The sequence below is a fragment of the Rhinatrema bivittatum genome, chromosome 13 (genome assembly GCF_901001135.1).
Source record: "Rhinatrema bivittatum chromosome 13, aRhiBiv1.1, whole genome shotgun sequence".
In the NCBI taxonomy this organism is placed as follows: Eukaryota; Metazoa; Chordata; class Amphibia; order Gymnophiona; family Rhinatrematidae; genus Rhinatrema; species Rhinatrema bivittatum.
The window spans coordinates 80,452,590-80,465,907 of NC_042627.1; the positions used below are offsets into that span (position 1 = coordinate 80,452,590).

The 13,318-nt window shown below is 44.0% G+C and overlaps 1 protein-coding gene across 1 annotated transcript in view; it reads left to right on the plus strand.

Annotated features, from left to right (window-relative positions):
* Window positions 1-12,987, plus strand: part of LOC115074654 (IQ domain-containing protein H-like) — a gene marked incomplete at its 5' end in the record, with an annotated part of 119,976 nt that extends 106,989 nt beyond the window's left edge. The window contains 2 exon segments of the mRNA XM_029574294.1: window positions 7,077-7,185; window positions 9,240-12,987. Of these exon segments, the coding sequence (XP_029430154.1) occupies window positions 7,077-7,185; window positions 9,240-9,362 (232 nt within the window).
* Between the last annotated feature and the right edge of the window lie 331 nt (window positions 12,988-13,318).

Sequence of the window (13,318 nt, forward strand, 5' to 3'; positions counted from 1 at the left end):
ATGAAAATAATAAATCTAATCAACAATAATCTCGACAATTACAATCATAACATTATAATGAATCCTAATGAAATCCCAAAATGGTCAAACTTTGACACAGCTTCAATCCTTGAAATTCAATCTCTCTTTAAATAAAATGAACCCTGCCAATCACCCATTTGACTGTATCCCCATTTCTACGTTAAAATCGATTGAAACTATATTATCTAAAACACTCACACTGTTGCGCCATCGCTGCCCGACATCTTCACTACGCCTACCTTACCTCTTTGGCGACTCCCTCTTGCCGTTCTCCTCTGGCGTCCCCGGACCGGCTAGACGCTGACTCCGCCATGTTTCCCAGAAGCCTAAGGGCGCACGCACGGCGCAGCCCCGACTCAAGTACCAGCAGTGGCGCAAACCTCAGGGGCGTCCCCCTGAGATGACGTCATCCTCACTCTGAAATCGCTAACTAATCGAGTTAGCAACGGAAAGGATTCCTATCTTCCTCCAGGTATCGCTGCGGATGGGATTCGCTCTCCGCATACCTTGCTACTCTGCCTCCTCGGACTTTACCAGGGGTACCCGCTCCTCGGGGGCCTCGCTCTCTTTCTTGTTTTACAGGTCGCAGTCTGGAACCGGTACTCACTCCTCGAGGGCCCACGTTCCCGGACTTGCTACTGAATACCACTTCTGCCAGGAAGTCTTCGCTGCCTACAACACCAGTGAGTTACCATCTCTCTCTCAGAGCGTTCCCTGGAACCAGGTACTCGCTCCTTGAGAGCCTAATTCATTTCCAGCTCCTGAGCTGCTTCTAAGAAACTATTGTGTGAGTGTTACCATCAAGGGTCTGTTCCTGAACTCTGCATACCCTGCCTACTCACTATATTCGGTTTCTCTACAACTCGGTTATCCGGAATCGCTGTTCCAGTATCTGAGGGACTACAGCCCAGCCGGGCGCTTCCAGCTCACTACTGCCACCTCTGGTGGTTCAATATACTGTTTAATAAAAGAACTAGTGTGTGTCTGTCTCCAAACTCTGAGCCTGACCAGTGGTCCCTCTCGGGATCTTCCCCTGGGGGCGTGGTCATCTGCCACCGGCCCAAGGATCCACCCACAACTATCTCAAACACTAACACACAGAGATAGTAAACCTTTCTCTTACAGAAGGAATTTATCCCGACTCTCTCAAATCTGCAGTAATTAAGCCTATCCTTAAGAAGATTAATCTTGACCCAAACAATCCAATTAACTACTGCCCTATATCAAACCTACCACTATTAGCCAAAAATCATAGAAAATGTTGTTCACACTCAGCTCTCAGATCACTTAGAGTTAAACAATATCCTTTATCCAAATCAATATGGTTTCAGAAAAAACCTCAGCACTGAAACTTTATTACTCTCAATGAATGACACTTTGCTCAGAGGCTTTGGCAATGGACAAAAATACCTACTCATCATGCTAGACCTTTCTGCAGCTTTTGACACGGTTAACCATAATATTCTTTGGACCATCTTTCTGATATTGGACTTATCGACATAACCCTACGATGGTTTTCATCATACCTCTCCAATAGAAACTATCAAGTCTCAATTAACACCTTATCCAAAAAAATGTACCTACATACTGGAGTGCCTCAGGGTTCCACTCTTTCTGCAACACTCTTCAATATATACCTTCTGCCATTATGCCATTTACTAAAAGATCTTGGCTTGACCCACTTCCTCTATGCTGATGAGATACAAATTCTAATACCAATCCAAAATTCACTGGATGAAACTTATATGAAAACAGCCACATACTTATCCACAATCAAACAACTACTAACCCACTTAAAACTTACAATAAACATTGACAAAACTGAAATAATTATCATGGAACGAAAACCTAGCCCCTCACCTCCACTTTTGCTCGAGAATCATAAAGAACCAATTTCCCCAATAACTCATACTCGCAACCTAGGAGTGATCATAGACAATGAACTTTCATAAAAAAACCACACTGCAACCAAAATTAAAGAAGGATATTACAAACTATTAACACTAAGACGCCTAAAACCATTTCTAACCACTGAAGACTTCAGATCTGTTCTTCAACTGCTCATTTTCTCAAGCATTGATTATTGCAACTCTCAATTACTTGGTCTACCAGCCTCCTATATCAGACCACTCCAAATCCTACAAAACACAGCAGCGAGAATCTTAACTGGCACAAAAAAACATGAACACATTAAACCCATCCTTATTTTCCTACACTGGCTACCAATTACAGATAGAATAGAATGCAAAACCTTGACCATCACACACAAATTTATACATAATGATCAATCAACTGGTCATCCACTAACCTCATTCCTCACTTGACTTAAAGAAACCTATGTTCAAACAACAAGGGCCTTCTAAAAATTCCCCCTGTCCCATCAGCACAGCTAACAACAACCCGTGAAAGAGCTTTCTCCATCAGTCCTAAATTATGGAACTCACTTCCGATAGACCTTAGAATGCAATCCAACTTAAAAACATTCAAAAAAGATCTGAAAACTTGGCTGTTCTTCAAAGCTTACAACGACACCCTAACTCTCTCAACTACCCCACAGCAACAGAACTCCCAAACGAATCTCAACATCCTTAACTCCTAATGACTTCATAACGCCGATTCATCTCCTATTATAATTGTTACAGTTTTTCCCATAGTTTGTTATCCTATTACCTTTATTTTCCATGTACTTTCAAACTTTCTTTGTTGATGATCTTTGTATTACCCATCCTAATATCCCCTTATTGAAATATGTAAACCGTTGTGATGGCATTACCGAATGACGGCATATAAAACTAAAAAATAAATAAATACTGAATATTCATGAAATCCATTGCCTCCGCTGCATGCTAACGCATTCATACATATTCACTGTGGATATTCTGAAAATTGGCTTGTGGCACTCAAGGACTGGAGTCCGCTACCCCTGGGATAAACGATGAAGGTGCTGATATCTATGCCAGTAGTTCTCAACCCAGTTCTTGGAACACATTTAAAGAGTCCGTTTTTCAGGATATCTACAATGAATAAAGAAGTGCTGTGCTGAGTCAGACCAAGGTCCATTGAACCCAGCATCCTGTTTCCAACAGTAGGCAATCTGAATCTTTAAGAAAATGTATTTTATTTATTTGAAGTTTTTATATACCGACATTTGTTTAGTAACATCACATCGGTTCACAATCAACCTGGCAGATCAACATTTTGTTATTCTCTCCCAGAAATAACTGTTGCATTTCCCCCAAGTCTACCTGGCTAATAATGGTTTATGGACTTTTCTTCCAGGAACTTGTCCAAAACTTTTTTAAACCCCGCTGTGCTAGCAGCCTTGACCACATCCTTTGGCTACAAATTCCATAGCTTGATTATGCGTTGAGTGAATTTGTCTTTTTTTTTTTTTTTTACTTGATTAACTGCAATTTCATTTACATCGGAAAGCGGATATGTTACTTTTCGTGGCTTGCAGGTAACCCCGCAAGCCACACCACACGCTCGACGCCAGGCAGCCGACCCCTTTTGTCGTGGCAGGACACTACCATTGCATTCCGCTCTTATGCTCCTCTAGATGCGCGAAAGCCAGACTACACACAACTTAAAGGGTTCAGGAAACTGCTCTCAGTGCCCACTCAGCCCTATAAAGAGCCTTCTAGGACTTCCTACCTTCGCCTCAGCAACAACAATTGCTGCATCCATGTTCCAGTTCCTGCCAGCCTGCCTCGCCTCTCCAGCCCAGCCAGCACCCATTCTTACTTCCTTGCCTACCTTTGAACTGACTCCTGCTTGGACCTTGACCACTCTGAGCTCAGCCTGAATATTGATTGCCCTTGTCTGCCTCCTGCCTCTGACCCTAGCTTGACTCTGGACCTTTGTCATAACCATTCCCTAAGAGACTCTCGCCTGCTGGCCTCCAGAACCCAAGGGGAAAGGGACTGATCAGGTGAAGCTCCTGATCATTGTCCAGTTCTGCCAGCTGTTGGTGGAGACCAACAGGGCCAATTCCACCACAGCAACAAGGGTTCACGAATCTTACAGGATAACAAAAATAATTTATACATAGCATAGTTTAGACAGTCAACTAGGGTAACAGTATTATGGTAAAAGATGTTATAGCTAACAAAATTTCAACAATCAAAATAATATAAAAGTATCATAGCAATGTAAGCAAAACAAGCATAATCAAACTATATACAGTTTAAAATTACAATTATAAACATAAACAGGTGAAATTTCAAAGGAATTACACGTGTAAATGTAACATAATTATCCTAGCGACTTTCAAAAGCCATTTACTGGCACTTAATCCAGGTAAATCCTATGGACAATTCAATAGCATAGATTGTAGCAATTTTCAGAAGTCCACTTACTCAGGTATCGTGCATTATTTACACATGAAAAGCCCAGTTTTAAGTGTATGAATGCTTTTGAAAATCAGTGAGAGAAAACAATGACTGAGCCAAGAATGAGATGTAAAGGAAGGCAAACCAGGTCATTTAGGAACATAGTAATGTAGAGAAAGACAGACGATAAAAATGGCCAAGCCACTCTGCCCAGCAAATTGCTTAAAGTAGCAACGGCTGCATCCTTCAGAAATGTCAACTTTAGGTCTAACAGACGCTACTCCATTCTGTTACCACCATCCTTCCTTGCAGGCTTTTCCAAACTGTTAGGTAATTAGGGGTCCATATTCAAAGAGAAGTTTTTATTTACCTTCTAGGCAGATGATGTTTCTAATCTCATACAATTCACTTCTTAAACACAGATAAAACTGGTAGAGTATGCAGGCCTAAAAAAGCAGATACCACATAATAATGTTTCAACTCATTTTCCCCTCTTCCAGCAGCTCTGCAAAGGCTTGCTTGCATAAAAAAGACTTTTCCAAATCACAGCGAAGAAGTCTTAGCTGTAAGAGCCTTAGGTAAGGAACACCATAAGCGTGGGTCAGAAGCACTAAACTGCTCACATGATTCACCAAGTTATCTGGCTAAATATCAGCGTTTGAATATTTAGGTGACGTCTCCAGCTAAGTCATTACCTAACTCAAATCTAGCCAGAGAATAAAAGGTGTTCCAGGAGAACAAAGTTATTTACTTGTTTATTTATTTATAGTTTGCAGTATCCATAGATCTATGCGGTTACAATAAAAACGATCATAAAATAACAAGAACCCAAACGACAAACAAAACAGGCAAAAAGACAAAACAGTAAAATAAGAATCCGTACTGAGATAACAGTCCATCAAAGCAAGTATTAGAAAATGTGGAAGGAAGGCCAAACGACTGCCAGCATTTTTAAAAGGAGAGGTGAAAGAGGCTATTTTTAGCCAAAAGACCTTCTTTCAAAAATTGGGAAAAGGATCCAACTGAAAAAAACAGGAAAAGCATAAGCACTGGCAAATTAGATGCAAAACATAAGGCAGGCAAAAAGAGAATTTGAAAAGAAGCTGGCCATAGAAACAAAAACTCATAATAATGTTTTTTAAATATATCCGAAGCAGGAAGCCTGTGAGGAAGTTGGTTGGCCCGTTAGATGATTGAGGGGTTAAAAGGGTACTTAGGGAAAAACAAGGCTCTAGTGCAGGGGTGGGCAATTCCAGTCCTCGAGGGCCACAAACCTGTCGAGGTTTTAGGATATCCTAATGAATATGCATGACATAGATTTGCATACAACTGAGGCAGACTGCATGCAAATCTCTCTCATGCATATTCATTAGGGATATCCTGAAAACCAGACTGGTTTGTGGCCCTCGAGGACCGGAACTGCCCACCCCTGCTCTAGTGGAAAGATCTAAATTAATCCTTTGCTTTGGTGTTTACTGAAGAGAAGGTTGGAGATACTGGTGCCAGAAATGGTATTTAATGGTGACAGTTTGAAAGAACTGAAACAAATTATGGTGATCCCGGATGATGTAATAGAGCAGGCTGACAAACTAAAGATATTTCGTTTTGTAATATGTGTGCTTAAATTGTGAATGTTTTTTTTAACTGTGATCCACTTTGAACACATGTCTGGAAATGCGGACTATACGTAAATAAGAGAAATAAGTACTGACTTATGCGGCTATTTGGCGGCTGCTCCTGCTGCCAGATAAATGGATAAATCCATATTTATCTGGGTAAGTGGTGATGGCAGCTACCAGCACTTCTCCAAGATTTTTTTTTTATCTATTTTAAAACTTTTGTAAAACTTTTTTACTCTTTTTTTTTTTTTTTTCATACTGCTGGAAACTTAACACCAACTCTAACCAGGGGTTAAGTATCCGGTGCTAAAAAAAAAAAGCACAAGGACCAGATGCAGTCCTTCTGCATGGGGGAGTTCTGCTTAATGCCCTCGGCTGCACGGGATTTCCATGCGAGGTCACTAAGCAGTGCTCCTGTTTGGAAATGCACGTTTTCTGCCGGCCAAATTCCTTGTTGCTTCAGCAGTTTTACCCACAGAAAATGTGTGTTGAAGAGCAGGCAAGATGGTGCGTTCGGCTGAACACCCCTTTCTGCATTGGCCAATTAGTGTCCTGTCTCCTTTTAGTTTCCTGAGGAGTCTGTGATGGCCTTCTGAAAGTCCAGACACACTTTGCCAAGCCACTCACCTTTGTCCACCTTGAAAGATTTCTAATCAAGGCACGACCTTCCTTTGCTTCCTTATGTTATTCTTAGCATATGCATGAGTTGTTTTTACATGCACTGCGCCTCTATTGTATGCAAATCTAGCTAATGCATACTCACTGTGGCTATCCTGAAAAGCAGACTGGCTGAGTTTGTTCTGAGAACCACTGATGCATTGGCTGGACGTGCTGAGACGCTGTCCAACGTGCAGGCGTGCTATTACCGTTGTCTGCCGCTAGTTCAGTTCCGCTTCCTCCTTACAAGGACTGAACTTATACTGGATTGTGGTAAATTGATCAATAAACGAAATATTTATAACACAAAGCCTTTGTGTTGACATATTAAGAGAGAGCCTCATCCTTCATATCTCCCGGCCCATCAGCAGAGGGGCAGGAATGGGATGGTGATTGTTCTCTAGGCCTGCCAGGCTGCTTAACTCATCTGTTTGAATATCTTTAACAGAACAATCGGTGAGCATCTCCAGGGGGCCCTCATGACCTTTGCTCATAATCTCTTCATCATCCATCAAGAAATATCAGCACCTAATATGCAAGGCGAGACCAATTTTAAGGTGAGGTGTTAATTAACTAACGATTCTGGTTCATTTCTTCAAAGGGCTGAAAACACCTCTCCCTGATCCACAGACGTGCAAACCGCTCACATATTATCAGCCACACAGTGTGTGCAGCACAGGGCTAACATCTGAGCTATGAGCACAGGATGGTCCCTTCTTGGACTTTTGGCACCTTTAGGATATGGGGGGTTAATCCCACTGGGGGGATATGATTATAGCTTCTGCTAAAAGAAAAGATGGAAGGAGACGTATGAACAAAAATAATGTTGTAACAAATTTTCATGGAAAACCTTAATAGGTTTTGGTAATTGCCAGGTTCTTGTGGTCTGGTTTGGCCTCTGTTGGAAACAGGATGCTGGGCTTGATGAACCCTTGGTCTGACCCAGTATGGCATGTTCTTATGTTCTTATGAGTTAATCCATCTACACAGAGAATCTTAACACTGTACATGGCAACACTACATCTAGGGTTGCCAATTGGCCAGTTTGGGACCGGACAGCCAAGTTTTCAGGCATTCTGTACAGTGTCCAGTCAGAAGTACTGATTGGGCGCTAAAAGTCCGGTTTTGCAGGTGCATCCTCCCTTTTCCCACAGCCTCTTAGTCAGAGGAAGAGAAAGGCAGGTTGGAGCCTATGGGAGGAGAGCTCTGCTGTCTCCCCATTTTGACAAAGTCCGTATTTGTGAAATTCAAAACTCGCGTTTTCACGAGACTTCTCTGTATTTTATATGTGATATCAAACTGTATTGTCCGATGATCACTGCTGCTCAGGTGAGCATCTACCTGGACATTAGAGACCTTATCCCCGTTAGTGAGCACCAGCCTGAGTATCACTCCCTCCCTCGTGGGTTTCATTGCCATTGGTTTGAGCAGAGCCCCTTGCAGGGCCATCCACTATCTCTCTTCTTCTTGCAGATTTTGTAGAAGGGATTCTCCAATCCACATTCAGCAGATTAAAGTTTCCACTGAACAACACTTCTCCCTTCTTTCCGACCTTTTAGAGGTCTTCAACCTGCTCTTTGTCCAGCTTTTCTGTCCTAAATCGGAGGCCTGCAGACCACACTCATGGAAGCACTGAATGAAGCATCATCTTCTCTTTTTAGGACGGCCCCTAAAGCTTCTTCCCTACCCCAAGTCCCTTGCATTTCAGTTGCTTGGATATTGTTTTTGACATAAAGAGCTACTCCTCCCCCTTTTCCTGTCCTCTCTGCCCTTCCTGAATAAGTTATAGCCTGGGATGGCTGTATCTCAATCATGAGACTCGGTGAACCGTGTCTCTGTAACAGCAACGATGTTCATGTCCACCTCCACCTTTAGGGCCTGCAGGTCTGGGACTTTATGGCCTAGACCTTACCTTACCTTAGTAACACATGAACAAAGAGCACAGACTCTACACTTCTCACACAGGAAAATAAGAGCAAAGACAAGCCAGGCTACGCAGAGGTGGCACTAAACCCACCAAGGTAATTGTCCATAATCCTGTAGTGGTCCTGGAGGATTAGCCAAAAGCAAGCTAGTGGACAGCGACTGGGGGCGTGGAGGTGCTTGAGCTCAGAACTATAGAACATGATGGCAGTTAAAGACCATAGAGCCTATCCACGTCTGCTCAGTTTTATACTCCCATTCCTCCTCTGTGCTTGTCGCATGCTTTCTTGAATTCTGATACTGTCCATGTCTCCACCTTCAGAGGAAAGCTGTGCCATGCATCCACCATGTTCTCTATAAAAAGAGATTTCCTAAGTCTACTCCCTTTCACCCTCATTCTGTAATCCCTTGTTCCAGAGCCTGCTTTCTGTTGAAAAGGACCTTCCTCCTGTACATGTGTTCGTGGAATTCTGATAAATACGGAGAGGCTCCCGCTGATGGCTGAAGAACAGGGGTGGGGAGAGTCCTTAAGGACTGATGGCCTGTTACGATCAGCTGGAAGTGGAAAGCTCTGGGACCCAACTCGCCACCATAGGCCAGTTTAAAGGGTCACCCAGGCCGTGGTTTGCCCCCCTTTGATCAGAGAATCAGAGAAACACAACTCATACATCTCTGGTCTTTCTTCTAGGAAACGGTGCAAGATATTGAAGGAATCCTGGGAATCACGGAAGAAAATAAACTGATATTTAAGAAAGAGGAGACTTCCAAAGCAGAAGCGTTCACCATGACTGAATACCTGCTCGACAGCTAAGGGCTGAGTGAGCAGAGTTGGGATGATGCACCAATTACTTTTTGTACAAAAAAGTAATGATATGTACATGTAATCCTGTCTAAACATGATTGAATGACCTGCTTAAGCACTTACTGTGCCTGCATGATATTAGTGGAGAATGGGGCTGGAAAGTTTAGAGACGTTCTTTGTAAACTGTTGCTGGATGACCCATGCAGGGAGCAGGGGCATTTAAACCATGAGATCTGGACTGCACGCTTGCCTCTCTGCCTCTATAAAAGGAATCAGTTCTGTAGCTGTTTCTCAAAATCTCCTCTGTCGCACCTTCCCTTGTAACTGTTGCCTGATGCTCGAGTATTTCAGGTAGCCTGAAGCATGTATGTGGCTACTGGAAGGTTCACAGGGCTTGTTTGACTGTTAATTTTCAAAAGGTCTGTCGGTGGTCACCAAGCCAGGGAGAGGGGAGCTGTTTGTTTTTGTGAATGTAAAAGTGAACCTGCTTTATAATAGATTCCTAAATAAAAGCAAAGCCAAATGCGGACAAACACTGGACAGAAGGGCCACAGATAAGATACACTTGTATTATAGCCAGAAAATATCACTTTTCATTCTGGCTTTTTCTAAGGTACATTTCAAACAGGTTACGGGGTTTCCACTACTTTAGCTGGGTAAATCTGTTGCAGACCCAGCCCTTGGAGAGTGAAGGCAAATCATTCCTCCCCGTGCCCTTTTCTCACTCTGTGCTGTTCTGTCCTTCTCCTGTGTCCCATGCACTCCCCTCCCTCTCGCTCTCTCATGTGCCCTTCAGCAGGGCCAGATTTAAGATTTTGGTGCCACTGTGGCAGCCCTTTGAAACTCTGCCAGCGCATGGCCCTAAAACAAGCCGAAGCAGGCTCCTCTTTGGCCTGGACATTTGGGACTCTTAAGCAGTTGCCAGTGTTGCCTCTGCCCCTCACACTGAGTACCCCTCTTATTTCCCCCCCCCTCCACTGCAAAATAAAAAGCTGTCAGAAAGGAACCCGTCTCTCTCGGCCTGGAGGGGGGTCAGAGATGCCAAAGCTCAGTAAATTCACTGACAGTAAAAATAACTGAGCAAAAAACACCTCTGTAAAGTCTGTAAAAATAATTTCATGTCCTTAAAAAACATCCTGTCCTTTTCTATGTTGTGTGCATGGTTTTCTGCTGTGGTTTAAAAGAAGGATTTGTTGCAGGTTTTGCCAGATACTGATTTGTAACAAGCAAGCGGCACAGAAAGCAGCTGGACAGGACAGGAAAAGAGCTTGGGCAAAGAGGGAAGTGGCCATGGCATTGTTTGATAGTTACAGACTGTAAAATAGAGGCCTGTCCAAAAGTTACATTGGCAGTAAAAATGTGGCAGCCAGAGTTTGTTCACGAGTTGGTAATAGTGACAGGAGGAATCCCAATGGTAATCCTGGTGCCAGAGCGAGGCCACCCGTTTCAAGTCCAGCTCCCTTTCTCTCCATTCGTAATCTCCCCGGACCCCCAAGAACCTAGAAACTCCTGGAGAGCCCCAAAGCGATCCCAGGCCTGTCAGCCTTCAATCCCCCCTGCCAGCTGACTCACCTTCTGCAGCCTCGGCACTTAGCTGCAATCTGCCACTCTCAACATTTGATTGATTTATTTAAAAATGATCTGACCTAAGTGTACACAGCCTATTGATAGACTCTCATCATACAACTCCCAGCAAAACTACCAATACTGTCAATGCATCCCACCCTCTCTCCCCTCTTGCAAACCGTCTCAGACATGCCAGATATCCCCAAGGCGCCTTTTACCATTCCCATTTATCCTTAATCCACATAATCCTTGGGAAAGCTCCATGTCTAATTTTTGCAGAAAGTCAGGTAATCGACTTCCTTCTACTGGCCCCAGGCATCTTATTCCAGCAAGAAGGTGCCACTATTGAGAAGGCTTTTGCCTTGGCCTGAGCTTTTCTCGCCATCTTGAGCAGAGTCCCAGCAGTGGAACATAAGCTTTGGCCTGGGCCACACTATCAGAGAGATAACGTGGCCCAGTCTCTCTCCTCATCCTGAAAGCCAGGATTAGCGTCCTGTTGGGAGCCAGTGTAAAGCCTTAAGCATCTTTCTCACCAATGCTTTCCTCATATATCCTAATACCGTTCTAGCTGCCACATTTTGGCTAATTTGTAATCTCTGAAATAGACGCTGTGGAAGGTCCACAAACAGAGCATTGCAATAGCCTAAATACGAGACCATGCATGAACGTACAAGCTTCTTAAAATCCTCCAGCTCCAAAAAAGGCCAAAGCTTTCTCCACATGCACCACATGAGGTCTCCATGTGGTGCATGAGGTCTGTATTTTGCAAGTCTTTCTGGTTTGCATTTTTCTCAATGTCTGATATTGCAGCCTCACCATTTCCAGGGCCTAAGTCTATCTCCTTCTTTTAATTCCATTTCTTGGCATGCATGGCATCTCCCAAGTACACATGAAGAAATATTGATGCCAGGTGGAGGACAATTATGAAAGCTGTCTGCTCTGACTGAAAGGTACCTCCTCTGCCCACATGACAGTGTGCGAGGTATTCCAGGGGTGGAGGAGGAGGAAAGTGCACACATCCTATTCTCGGAAGTCCAGGCGCTCGGCTGCCAGCACGAACAGCAGATGCTCATAGATCATAGCAGGCACCACCCTCGCCCCTGAGAGGGGGGGGGGAGTCCACTCCCAGCTGCTTACCTAAAGTGGCGGTGTCCTGATCCCAAGGCAGCAGTGACAGCAACTTACACAAAGAAATTCAGTGCGGGGCCTGCAGCCGCCCTGTCCCCTCCTTCCACACAGGCTTCCTGTTACTGTGGAAACCCGCAGGCCAGGCCCCGCACTGAATTTCTTTTTGTAAGCTGCTGGCACTGCCGCCATGGGTCTCCTGGATATTGCCGCTTTAGATAAGTGGCCGGGAGGCAGGCCTGGACAGAGGCATAGCAGCAGGCAATGTTCCAGAGCCTATCAAAATGTGGCACCAGAGATGATGGCTTATATTGCCTGTGCCTGAATCTGTGCCTGGTGCAGTGTGCGCGAATACAAAAAGGAAGAACCTGTGTGATCTAAGAATTAGTGCACACACGTGCAGACAGGCTACTGAAAATTATCTCTAAATATTGATTGGTGGATAGAGTTGCACATGTAAAAAAATAAAAAATATGGCCATATGCCCTGGTACTGTTTCTTCCTCTACTGTTAATGCACCCTCCAATCTCCTGTGCCGAGGAGCGCAGACCAGCGAGAGCCAGCGTGCACTCTACTCTACTGCCTGCTGTATGGAGAGTAGGGGGAGCGAGGCCACCACGGGGCTTGGCGGTGGAGCGCACACCGACTCCGTCTCTGAAGAATAAAAAGGTCCATAGTGGGGAGGGAGTTTCTGGTGGTGGCTGCTGCTTCCCTTAAAACCCCCACTATGCCAGCCAAATACCAGCTGGTTGGCAGCTGTAATAGTGCATCAGATCTGTTATCAAGTTCTCATTTCTATCTTTCATTCCTGGAGACTGTAATTTAGTCAGTGTTTGATATGTCAAACTCAGAATCTGAGGAGAATCTGTAAAAGTTAAATGCTTTTTATAAAGTACTGTTTTCATTTAGTGATTTTTTAAATAAATGTATATCTCACACACTATTCAAGCATGTTTATAAAGTGAAATAGTCTAAAGCTCCCTGTCACAACAGATTTTATAAAAAAAACTTTTTTGACTGGGTAACCAAGGAATTGGATCAAGGAAGAGCGCTCGATGTCATCTACTTGGACTTCAGCAAAGCTTTCGACACTGTCCTGCACAGGAGACTGGTGAACAAAATGAGAAGCTTAGGAGTGAGCGCCGAGGTGGTGCCCTGGATTGCAAACTGGTTGACGGACAGAAGACAATGTGTGATGGTAAATGGAACTCTCTCTGAAGAGAGAGCGGTATTAAGCAGAATGCCGCAAGGATCAGTGTTGGGACCGGTCCTGT